The sequence below is a fragment of the Saccostrea cucullata genome, unplaced genomic scaffold, assembly GCF_032062105.1.
Source record: "Saccostrea cucullata isolate Sc308-1 unplaced genomic scaffold, CSIRO_AGI_Scuc_v1 ctg605, whole genome shotgun sequence".
Lineage (NCBI taxonomy): Eukaryota > Metazoa > Mollusca > Bivalvia > Ostreida > Ostreidae > Saccostrea > Saccostrea cuccullata.
Genome location: NW_026923558.1, coordinates 145,916 through 158,586, shown reverse-complemented (window position 1 = coordinate 158,586; position 12,671 = coordinate 145,916). Strand labels below are relative to the sequence as shown.

Below are 12,671 nucleotides of genomic sequence, written 5' to 3'. Positions count from 1 at the left end.
TTAAGAAGAAAATTTTCAAAGATTGCACTAATTTTAGTGGTTTTGGCCCCACCCCCCAGGCCCCAGGGGGGCAGGGACAATGAAATTCACAATTTTTGTTCCCCTTCACCAATAGATGCTATATGCTAAAATTGGTTGAAATTGGTTCAGTGGTTTCAGAGAAGAAGCTGAAAATGTTCAAATGTTAACGCACGACGAACGACGCACGACGCACGACGACGGACGAAAACGGATAGCAATAGGTCACCTGAGTTTACTCAGGTGACCTAAAAAAATGTTTTTCCTCCGTTTTTCCAAAATATTCTGTGTTGAGATGTATTCCACTAATTTATGAAAGGACGATACGTGATTTTCTAACATGATGAAAAACGTAAAAAGACCCCACTCCCCTATAAAGCGTTGAAAGATATGGTATATTTATCAACAATAGTTCATTATATCTTTGAATTCTAAACGTCTGTTCTTCATTTTCCCTATGGTTGAAATAGTTATTTTAGGACACCTATAAAACATATTTTTCATTGTTTATCATATTATAAGTTCAAGATTGAAAAATGCGATCGTTGGTTCTCTCCATTATTGTCTGAGGTTAAACAGAGTAACCATATCCTTGTATTCACATGGAATAACTTCGTCACTGTAGCTTGACTGAGGGAAAACATCGTTAACGTTGAAGTTAAACAGCTCTGCAGCTTCCTCGCAACGCTTTTTGACTCTTCTGTCTCTGAATAACTGGGTGATATCAATTCCAAGACGGTCTATTTTTGTCAGAAGAATAACCTGGGGAATATCTACAAAACGATAAAAATTGTACAATATGTACAGCATGTATATGGCAAGTTACACCAACTCTATAATGAATAACAATTCCAAATGAATGCGAGACAAATCTAAACTAAAATGTGAGAGCTGAACTTGAGTAATACATGTATGCCTAAATATTAAGACCTTTTATCTCTTTTTTGCCTTTAGAGTGTTCTTATATTGTACTAGCATAATACTTATAAAAAATAAGCATACGTTGTTCGTTATTTGTAGACCACATACATACATTGTGTATAATAGCATTTCTATATAATGCTGGACAGCTTACCCCAACAAAAGTCGCCCCTTTTCAGTTTTACTCCCATTAAGACAACTAACCCCATATAAGAAAACTCTCCGCTTATTCAGAACCTCAGAGTTTGAGACAATTCGTCGTCATTAAACCAAGGCAACTAGTCCCAGTTCAAAGAAAGCAACATATATGTATTTTAAATATATTGATGCACTGTTAAGAAATGTTTCACATTAAAAATGTTCTTGATATCATTTACACTTCAGATTTGTATTTTCCGTTCGAAAATTAACAATTAACTGTAAGATGATTAATTTTCTTTAAAATAATATATACGAGGGTCGTTAGAAAAGTTCGCGAACACATTGAATTACGGAAAATCTATTGTGTACTGTGAAGTATGACCTATGTCTGAATAAATTCCTACACTTTGTTTATTGGTATGTAAAAAATCAGGTCCATATAATAAAATCTTGAAAACTTACAACGATTTTACTATGAGGTTACGGGATTCACGGAGCAATCACTTGACGTAAGGCGACGTAACAAAATGATTTCAACACGTTAACCTTTGTTGCAGTTCTATAAATCTTTAGATTTTTTAAAATCTTTTTTCTACTTTAAAATTGAATATCTATACCAAGACATGTTACTTTTCTTCTACAATGTCTTTTCTACTGATTCGGATATAAGTGAGATCTTAAAAAAGTTATTGCAGTTAATTAGTTAATTGATCACGTGTGGAAACTATGCAAAACCATAAAGGCGCAACGCAACGTCCATGCGATACGGGGGTACTAAAGTATCACTGGAGTTAATCTTTCAAAATGTCAATCCTTCCATCCTTATGAAGCTACAACCATTTGAAAACTTCTCCTTTGTAGGTTTAGGAAATTCCCGGCAGCATCTTGAACATTTTTATCTTTTTTTTAGACATTTTCTAGTCTGCATACATCATTTTTACGTAGTGCAGTGCTCCATGACGCTCAATAACGTTCCGATTTTTGGCTGTGTTTTTACGCAATGACCATATACAAACGGCTATAAAACAGTCATATACTTTCCAATTTAGTTCAAAATTTCTCCCAGTGACGTTTCATGAATACTTTAGCCGCAGGTAAAATATCATAAATCTCTTTGCGCTAAAATTGTGCAATTTTTAATTTTAATAAAGAGTCTTTGTGGTGTAAAAGGGCCAAAATGTAGCATGCTCCGTGAGGCAAGTTTTATCAAAATAAAAAAGCTGTATATTTTTTAATAATCACCGTAGAGCAAAAATTTCTTGTATATTTATTGGAAAAAAGGTAAAGATTCTATCTGGAAAGTTTGACCGGTTTCGTGGAAATAGCACGCTCACAATTGAACTTGTCCGCGAACTTTTCTAACACCCCTCGTAGTTTATATAATAATAACTTATGCAACTTCTCTGCACAAGTACTCTTTTGATTGATATATATTCACACAAGTTCACACATTTATTTACAATTTCATCACAAATAAACTAAATTTACGTAATTTTTGTATCAAGCACACTTTGGTTTTTTTTAATGAGGTAGGAGATAAGGAATCCCATTTTAAACAAATAAAATACACGTAATTTTCGGGGAATCGGGACAACTCGCCCCAAAACAAGTCGCCCCCAACTCTATTAAACTCGCCCCATTCGAAACAGCTCCACCCCCATTGCAGAGACAACTCGACCCATTATATTTACTTATGAGTTGCAAGGAGAAAACAACTTTTCAATAATCAGAAAATAAAAAGACAATTCGTATATTTTATATGCAGATTTAAATTTAAATTTAGTCCGAGATTGTAATAGCAAGGTTATTATTTTTTTTCATGCAATTAACAGTTAGTAAAAATTTTGGATAAAAATTCAATATATGCATGAAAGATCTGTCTGGAATTATATCCATACTTTCTTTATTTTATTCTTTTTGAAAAAAATCTTGAATAAATATATCTTGTTGTAGTCAAAAATTAAAAAAAATATATACATGTATACATGAATAAATGAAATACATATATCTATGTAAATAAAGCACATCGTATTCAGTTTTATAACATTTTAATTAATAACGATATGAACATTTAATCGACGCCATTCGGAAACTTTTCACAATAATTACTACCAAAATGAAAATAAAACAAATCTTTTTTTATAAAACATCTAAAGCTCACAAATAATTTATGTATATTTTAAAATGATGATTTATTAGAATAAAAAAAAATCTCAGAGAATTACACGGGAACTCGGTTAATACGGTCTCATCCCAGAACCAGGGTTCTCCATGAGCTGTTTTACTGTTTTGCTCCCCACACAGTAAAATTTTCTCCGACAGTAACGATTCAAATTTCAAGCATGCGACACAGTAAAAATATTGCCGACACAGTAAGGGTCGTGATAATTAGAAAATCTAAACTCACAAATTCTCTCTAACTGAAACGTTAATCACACAATTCTACCGTCTTTCAGTTCAAAATAATATAACACTTAATTACTAGGGCTTCACCTTGAGTAATCAATCATCTCTTATACCCTCGCCGGACTTTACGCATGACGGAACAAAGACAAATAGGCCTAAACTGTTTTCACAATTCGATGTACCGGTTAATTGGTAGTTGCAATAAAATACATTGTACTATTTATGAAAAATATTTAAATATGTCTTTCCTATAGAGTCACGGCTCTAGAATTCTGTAAGCACTGTAAGTCAAACATAACATTTTACCGAAGTCATTAATTGATGTAAAGAAATTGCCAAAAATTTTGAAATTTCAGCATTTTGAAAGAACTCTTTAAAATATTTTACTGTTTTGAAGTTCCTTTATTCGTAATGCAGTAACTCGATCAAGAAAGCTGGTAAACAAACACGGCAAATCTACTTTCAAAAATGTTACGTAGTTCGACTTTTGGTCAGAATTTCCTATGCTTTTCAGAACGTTTTTTCCCTTTAATCAGTATGTACAATTTAACGAATTAGCGATTTTTAAATAAACGTATGGTTGTAATATTTTGTAATTATAATACATTTGATTCAGTTGCGAATTTGTTCGCGAAAATACCGCGAAATATAAGTGCTTTGCGTAAACTCTGCAACACAGTAAAATCTCAAACGATGGAAAACCCTGCCTGAACCGTTCTCCACGTCGGTATTCAAACCCGCGACGTTAGAATTCACTCCTCACTTCGCAACTCTAAAGCAGACATTCTAACCACTGTGCCACGCAGGTGACTTGATACCCGTGGAAATTCCAACAGAGTGTTGGAGGACCTTATCTTTAAACACATTCAATAATCAGAAATTCATAATTTGAAACAACATGTCTTCATCCAGTAAGTTCATTATTCTTATATTTCACACTTGCGAGGAAGCATTCCGTATTTCCATGTAAAACGTAAACATTGTAAACGTAGTCTTAATATTATACCAGTAACGAGCAACGCATGTATGTTATGTCTAAAGTAGCTTTACAATGAGTTTCATCATGTAAAACTTATTTTAATCATGTAACAATTTTTTGAAATTACTTTTTGTCCGATGTAAAGATTTTTCAGAACCTAGTAAGCATGCCGTTTCATTAAATAATTTTAATTTCGCATTCTCGAACTTGTCAAAAAATTTTCCTGTCAAAAAGCTAAAAAAAATGCAATGTTAAATAAAAAACCGTAAAAATTTAAGAGAGAGAGAGAGAGAGAGAGAGAGAGAGAGAGAGAGAGAGAGAGAGAGAGAGAGAGAGAGAGAGAGAGAGAGAGAGAGAGAGTATTTATGTTGCCTTGTATGAATGTTTTTTTTATTTCTTCCAGTTGCTCCTTAACGTCCGTCATCATAAAATCAGCTTCGTCAGCGGCAAGAACATACACAATGCAGTGCATCTTGTCTTCTTCTTGTGGGTTCTCTTGATACATTTCATTATCAGGGTGAATTCCTTCCATTGGATTTATCTAATTATAGAATTATTGTACCGTTTAAAACATCTGTAAAATCAATTTGTGCGATCATTGTTTTATTACATCACAAATTGAAAACAAGGAATTTTACGGACATTTTTTACAAGATGATCATGGACACATCGCTCACCTGAGCTAAAAGTGTGATCTTCCATTGTGGAACCTCTTGAACAAATATAAATATATTTTACCCGAGGATGCTTCAGAATTAATATGACTAATTATATAGATTTGATGATCTTGGTAAAAGATGCATTTTATGTTCTTTCATGTAATACATTTGTAACTGCTTATACACTCTCCCAATTAATCGAGGTCATGCTTTAAACATTTTTAAACATACACTACCTTACTACCTAACGATGTTTCCATATAAATAACTAATCATTGACTTTCATATTCTTTTTAGGACATTTCCTACATGTCTTCAAAGTAAACATTATTTTCTGTGTAGATATTTGAGAAGTAGATATCTTAAGATGTTTTCCTCACATTTCTATATAAATAATAAAAAAAAAAGATCGTAATCATTGTGGCCATTTTCATACCAAGGTGTCATTATTTAAACAATCTTACTTTATATAATGTTAAAAAAAGTGAACACAATTTCCAATTCCTTAGTCTATTGTTTAATAATACCCATCCATTTTTCATCCATTCGTCGTTATCTCCCCTTCAAAGAAAGTGCTACGCTTTATTTGAGCAAAGCTTATTTTCCTTTACGCAAAGGATAATCTTTGCCAATTTTGGTTGAAAATGTTCTAGTAGTTTTTTGGAAGATGAAAATACGACAATGGCGACAATGATAACAGAAAATGGACAATCTTTGATCAGAAAACATCACTTGAGCCTTCGACTTTGGGGCTTAAAAATAAATAATTGTTTATTATTATAACCTAATTCCGTAATGGTTTGAAATTCTGAGTAACTGTTCAGTTTTACAACAGAGCATTTAGGAAAATATTATCTTGAAAGTCCCCAGGCTTAAAAGTAAAAATGTCAAATTTTGGTAATATTATTTGAAATTCAGAAGAAGAGTTTTCTTTCAATATTTATAATGAAATTGCATATGTGCATATGTGCATTGGAAAAATGTGAAATATAAAAAAAATATTCGTAAATAAATAAACTTAAATAAAGAGCGCTTTATATATATATATATATATATATATATATATATATATATATATATATATATATATATATATATATATATATATATATATATATATATATATATATATATATACAGTACCCGCATCGTTATTCTTTACAGGATACACGATACGATAGGATACACGCACGATACGATAGGATACACGCACGATACGATAGGATACACGCACGATAGGACAGGATACACGCACGATAGGATAAACGCAAAACACGATAAACGCAAAACACGATACACACAAAACACGATAAACGCAAAACACGATAGACCTGATAAACGATCTACACGATAGGATAAACGCAAAACCTGATAGGATCTTTTCAAAATGCGGAAAGTTTTTTGACAAGACGAAAAGATTATTTTGAATTAAATTTAAAGATTAAAGATTATTTAAATTAAATTATATTTTAATTTAAATACTCGCAGAGCTTCAAATCTAAACTATAAAGTACATTTAATTATTATAAAAAGAACCTGAGATCTCTGTATTAATTTTACAAGTGTTTATTTATATATATATATATATATATAAAAAATTGACAGTGATTAAATGGATTTTTATGAAATGAAGACTGTATTATTTTTTAAATTTCTTCTCAAGTGTGTGAATTTTGAAACTCTATAGACAGATTTTTTATTTATGAAAAATATACATTTTTGTTTTCTATCTAATAAATTTATCTACAAGTACCAAATTATTTCACGGAAGAAATTTACGCAATAAATTAAATATTTGTATTTAATGTCTAAAGCTTACAATCTGCGATGTATCCAAAAATCGCAATTAAATATTAATATCTTAGAAAGTAATACAAGTAGAAGACTGGCCGAAAGAAAGGTTTAAAGAAAACGGCTTTAACAAAATTAATAATTTTAACATGATAGATCTATCAAGAACGAAACAGTTCAAGAAAATTAAATTTTCTGAACAGAAATCTAAATAATTATTAAAATAATGGCGATCTGCATTAATACATGTAAACTGTGTCATGAGAATATGAATCTGCTACAACTGCACATGTAAGTTTCCGCTAAGCTCTGACTTATGTACATGTAGACATTTTACATTACAGATACTGAAAACCTCGTATTTATTAACGAACATTGAATGGTTAAATACTTTCTTCTTTACAATACAAAACAGAAAAATTAATTAACAAATATTAAAAGAGTGAAATGCGTCTTTTCCGACTAAATAATTATAAATCATTGCTATTAAACTCTGTGTGTACTGTTTCTTATTATAACGAAAGATAGGTTTAGTTCGGCAAATGAATTATTAAACCTTAAAAATCATTTTACACCGACCCGGTAATCTCATATTAGGCATATTCGAAGGGCAGTATTTTGAAAGTCCGCAACCAATTTAAAATTAGATAAACAAGATCTAACAAAATAGCCAAATATAATATTGAATTCTTAAATAAAGTTATATACGTATGGAATAAAATCGATTAATACTGTAAATTGATTCGGTGTATTTATTAGTCCTGCATGGTCAAGGCGGATCAGGCGACTCCTTTTGTTTTATTTTTATAGTAAGATACCGTTAAAAAATATTGCTAGCTAATTTTCATAGTTTAGAATATTAGAACTATTGCATCCGTTTCTACGGTCAATGAAATTGTTTCCTAGAATTAATTTTGTCCGTTTTACGAAGAAAACCCGATGACCCGAAAGTGCACGTAACATAAGTGCAGTATATTTTTTTTTATGTTTTTTAAAGACTTATTTATATAAACATAATGGAAACATTGTACGGAATGAAAAAGAATCAACGGAGTGAGTTTAGGGACTTCATTTCATTAAATTGATTTGTTTGAATTTTTATTTAACATTTTAATTTTTTAATCCATAAATCGTACAATTATTTAATGTATTATGAATTAAATCTTTGATAAAATTGTTCAAACAAGTTAGGAACAAAATTCCGAAAATAAGTAGATGCGTTTCATTAGAACCAGGTAGTATTCGAGGTTACTAATTGACCCCAGGTGAGAAATCAGTACAGGTATGTTGACGGTGATCACACACACACGGGCCGAGGTGTCAGTTAGGGGTAGAAGGGGGAGGGGGTGGTTGACCGCACAGGAAGACAGTGTGCTAATTAGAGAGCTACACATACGTGTCAGTTTTCTTGTAAGGAAAGGTCTTCGATTTATTTTGATTTTTGGCATCCTGATGGATTATATTGCGAGTTTATTTCCACGCCGAAAAGGTAAGCTGTTAAAAAACTTCATGTTTTCCCCTGTACATGTATATATAATTTTTATGTTAACTAATGCCAGATAAAATTAATGAAAATCTTCTATTTTATAGTAACAGCCATGGTGTGATAAATTGGGTAGAATATTTTCATTGATTATATTTTATAATTTTGATTTCTTGTATTAATTTCGACATATGTCAAGGAATTTTTAATTAGCTTTAAAAAATAAATTTAAAATTTGAACGTATACGGCCAAAATCGTTGTTAAAATCATTTGGATCATTGTCTTATGTTATATTATATTTGTAACATCAAGCTTTAAGACTTTAAATAATTGTGCATACATGCAGGTCAGACGCGTAAACATATTTCTAACGTTATCAGACGATAAACAAGAAAAAACAGAATATTGCATGAAAAAAAGATACATTTCAATATTATGCTTATTATTTATTTATTTGCTTTTTGTCTACGCGAACATCGTAGCTTACCAAAAATCTTTATCCGGTAACTCCGATTAATTTGAGAAAATCATATTAATAGTATTTAATTTTGACAAAATAAATCATACAATTCGATAAATTATTTTTTAAAGAAATAGACCAGTTGATCGATATACTTATAATTTCATTTCCGAAAAATAGAGTTACTGTTTAATTTTGACAATTACTCTCTGCTTTACCATGATATAATTATTTTATTTATTTAATTAATTATTAATTAATAAATCAATTTATTCATTCATGAAATACGCGATTATTTAATTTTCCTTCTACGCTTTAATATTTCTTATATTGATGAAAAAGAAAGGGATAAATCTTTATTTTCTCTTTTTCGGTAGAATTAATCTTATTTTTATTAACAAAACGAAAAAGACACTCGGAATAGCTCAGTAGTTTCTTTACATAGTAAAGATATAAAGCGAGGGTTTCCGAATATACACGATAAACGCAAAACACGATACACGATAGAACCTGATAAACGATCTACACGATAAACGCAAAACACGATAAACGGAAAACACGATAGAAAACGCAAAACCTGATAAACGGAAAACACGATACGATAGGATACACGCACGATACGATAGGATACACGCACGATACGATAGGATACACGCACGATAGAACACGATAGAATTGTAAAGAATAACGATGCGGGTACTGTATATATAGAAAGCACAAAGAAATTCACTTTTACATGGATACCCACTTCCGCCCCAGCCCGGGGTTGAACTCTCGACCTACGGAATCTGTCTCCTAGCAGTGCAAGAACAGCGCGTTAGACCGCTCGGCTATCTAGGCAAGTTAAAAAACTTGCTTTCGATGCCGATGGAATTCTCACAATGCTGCCCTACACTACACGGTCATTGAGAATAGAAGTGAGATACAGTTATTTGGACATTAGTTTTTAGAGGATTGTTACCAATACATGTTGTGATTAAATTAATTCATTTATAAAGCACAATTTACAACAACTCTTAAACTAATATAACTGCCCTAAGTGAAGAAATATTAATATAGAAAGCACAAAGAAATTCACTTTTACATGGATACCCACTTCCGCCCCAGCCCGGGGTTGAACTCTCGACCTACGGAATCTGTCTCCTAGCAGTGCAAGAACAGCGCGTTAGACCGCTCGGCTATCTAGGCAAGTTAAAAAACTTGCTTTCGATGCCAATGGAATTCTCACAACGCTGCCCTACACTACACGGTCATTGAGAATAGAAGTGAGATACAGTTATTTGGACATTAGTTTTTAGAGGATTGTTACCAATACATGTTGTGATTAAATTAATTCATTTATAAAGCACAATTTACAACAACTCTTAAACTAATATAACTGCCCTAAGTGAAGAAATATTAATATAGAAAGCACAAAGAAATTCACTTTTACATGGATACCCACTTCCGCCCCAGCCCGGGGTTGAACTCTCGACCTACGGAATCTGTCTCCTAGCAGTGCAAGAACAGCGCGTTAGACCGCTCGGCTATCTAGGCAAGTTAAAAAACTTGCTTTCGATGCCGATGGAATTCTCACAATGCTGCCCTACACTACACGGTCATTGAGAATAGAAGTGAGATACAGTTATTTGGACATTAGTTTTTAGAGGATTGTTACCAATACATGTTGTGATTAAATTAATTCATTTATAAAGCACAATTTACAACAACTCTTAAACTAATATAACTGCCCTAAGTGAAGAAATATTAACATAGAAAGCACAAAGAAATTCACTTTTACATGGATTCCCACTTCCGCCCCAGCCCGGGGTTGAACTCTCGACCTACGGAATCTGTCTCCTAGCAGTGCAAGAATATAGAGAATTGAGAATTCCATCGGCATCGAAAGCAAGTTTTTTAACTTGCCTAGATAGCCGAGCGGTCTAACGCGCTGTTCTTGCACTGCTAGGAGACAGATTCCGTAGGTCGAGAGTTCAACCCCGGGCTGGGGCGGAAGTGGGTATCCATGAAAAAGTGAATTTCTTTGTGCTTTCTATATTAATATTCCTTCACTTAGGGCAGTTATATTAGTTTAAGAGTTGTTGTAAATTGTGCTTTATAAATGAATTAATTTAATCACAACATGTATTGGTAACAATCCTCTAAAAACTAATGTCCAAATAACTGTATCTCACTTCTATTCTCAATGACCGTGTAGTGTAGGGCAGCGTTGTGAGAATTCCATCGGCATCGAAAGCAAGTTTTTGAAACTTGCCTAGATAGCCGAGCGGTCTAACGCGCTGTTCTTGCACTGCTAGGAGACAGATTCCGTAGGTCGAGAGTTCAACCCCGGGCTGGGGCGGAAGTGGGTATCCATGTAAAAGTGAATTTCTTTGTGCTTTCTATATTAATATTTCTTCACTTAGGGCAGTTATATTAGTTTAAGAGTTGTTGTAAATTGTGCTTTATATATATATATATATATATATATATATATATATATATATATATATATATATATATATATATATATATAATAATTAAGGAAGATAATACAAACATAAGTACAAGGAATATCAAATAATGCTTCTGTGGATTGAAGATCAGGGTTCTCCATGAGCTGTTTTACTGTGTTGCTCCCGACACAGTAAACTTTTCTCAGTAACAATTCCAATTTTATACTTGCAACACAGTAAAAATTTTACCAACACAGTAAGTTCTATGATAATTAGAAAATCTAAACACACAAATTCTCTCTAAATGAGACTTTAATTAATCAATTATATCGTCTTTCAATTATAAAAGTTAGAGCACTAACACTACGGCTTCACCTTGCATAATCAGTTATCTCCTAGACCCTAAGCGGACTTTACGCATGACGGAATAAAGAAAAATAATTTGTTTTCACACTTCCATGTTAGGGTTAATTGATAGTTGCAATAAAATACATTGTATTATTTAAAAAAAAGAAACTGAAAATAGAAATACAGAGCCAAGGTTCTAGAATTATTTAAGCACTGTAAGTCAGACATAACGTCATCGTATCGAACTCATTTATAATATAATGTAAATAAATGAAATTTTATAACATGTTCAGGAACTCTTAAAATATTTTACTGTTCTGAATTTTCTTTTCTTTTCTTTTTTTTTTGTTATGTGATAACTCGATGAAGAAAGCCTGATAAATAATCACGACAAATTTTATTTTAAAAAAATGTTAAGTAGTACGACTGTATCGGTCAGAATTTCCTATGTTTTTCATAAGGTGTTTTTACTTTTATCAATATGTACGACCATACCATTTGTGTAACTAATTAGCGATTTTTTGATGTGTGTGCATGTAATCTTTTGTAATTTTCATAAATAGTTATTTAGTTGCGAAATTGATCGCGAAAATACCGCGAATTTTTTGTTCTACGCGTTAAGCTTGCAACACAGTAATATTTCAAATGATGGAGAACCATGGAAGATTTTAGTAACTGGAACATAAAAACGATTAAAAACCTATTTTAACCTCATGGATTTTCTTAAAATTAATTTTTGTCTAGTAAAGGGAAAGGGGGTTAATCTTTGAGGAGAGGAAAAGATCATAATTAAGTCCACTTTCTGCTCATGCATACTGATGCAAAAACATGAACATTATATATAAATAATAAATTTACTTAGTTTTCCGCTGATACATATCTGTTATGCTGATACATATCTGTTATGCATTTAAGCCCATCGAATCTGAGGCTGATATGGGTCGGATACTTAATATATTAGAAAGAAGCATATAGGTGTTTTACATTAAATGAAATCGTTTTCAATGTAAATGCGTGTTAATTGTCTTC

General features: G+C 31.9%; 1 protein-coding gene across 1 annotated transcript in view; it reads right to left on the bottom strand.

The window, feature by feature from the left end:
• Window positions 1-576: 576 nt before the first annotated feature.
• LOC134264324 (interferon-induced protein 44-like) overlaps window positions 577-12,671 on the bottom strand; it is a 37,852-nt gene continuing 25,757 nt past the window's right edge. Inside the window, exons 9-10 of the mRNA XM_062746619.1 lie at window positions 4,838-5,006; window positions 577-791 (exon numbers count right to left, since the gene is read on the bottom strand). Of these exons, the coding sequence (XP_062602603.1) occupies window positions 577-791; window positions 4,838-5,006 (384 nt within the window). The remainder of the gene's footprint in view (window positions 792-4,837; window positions 5,007-12,671) is intronic.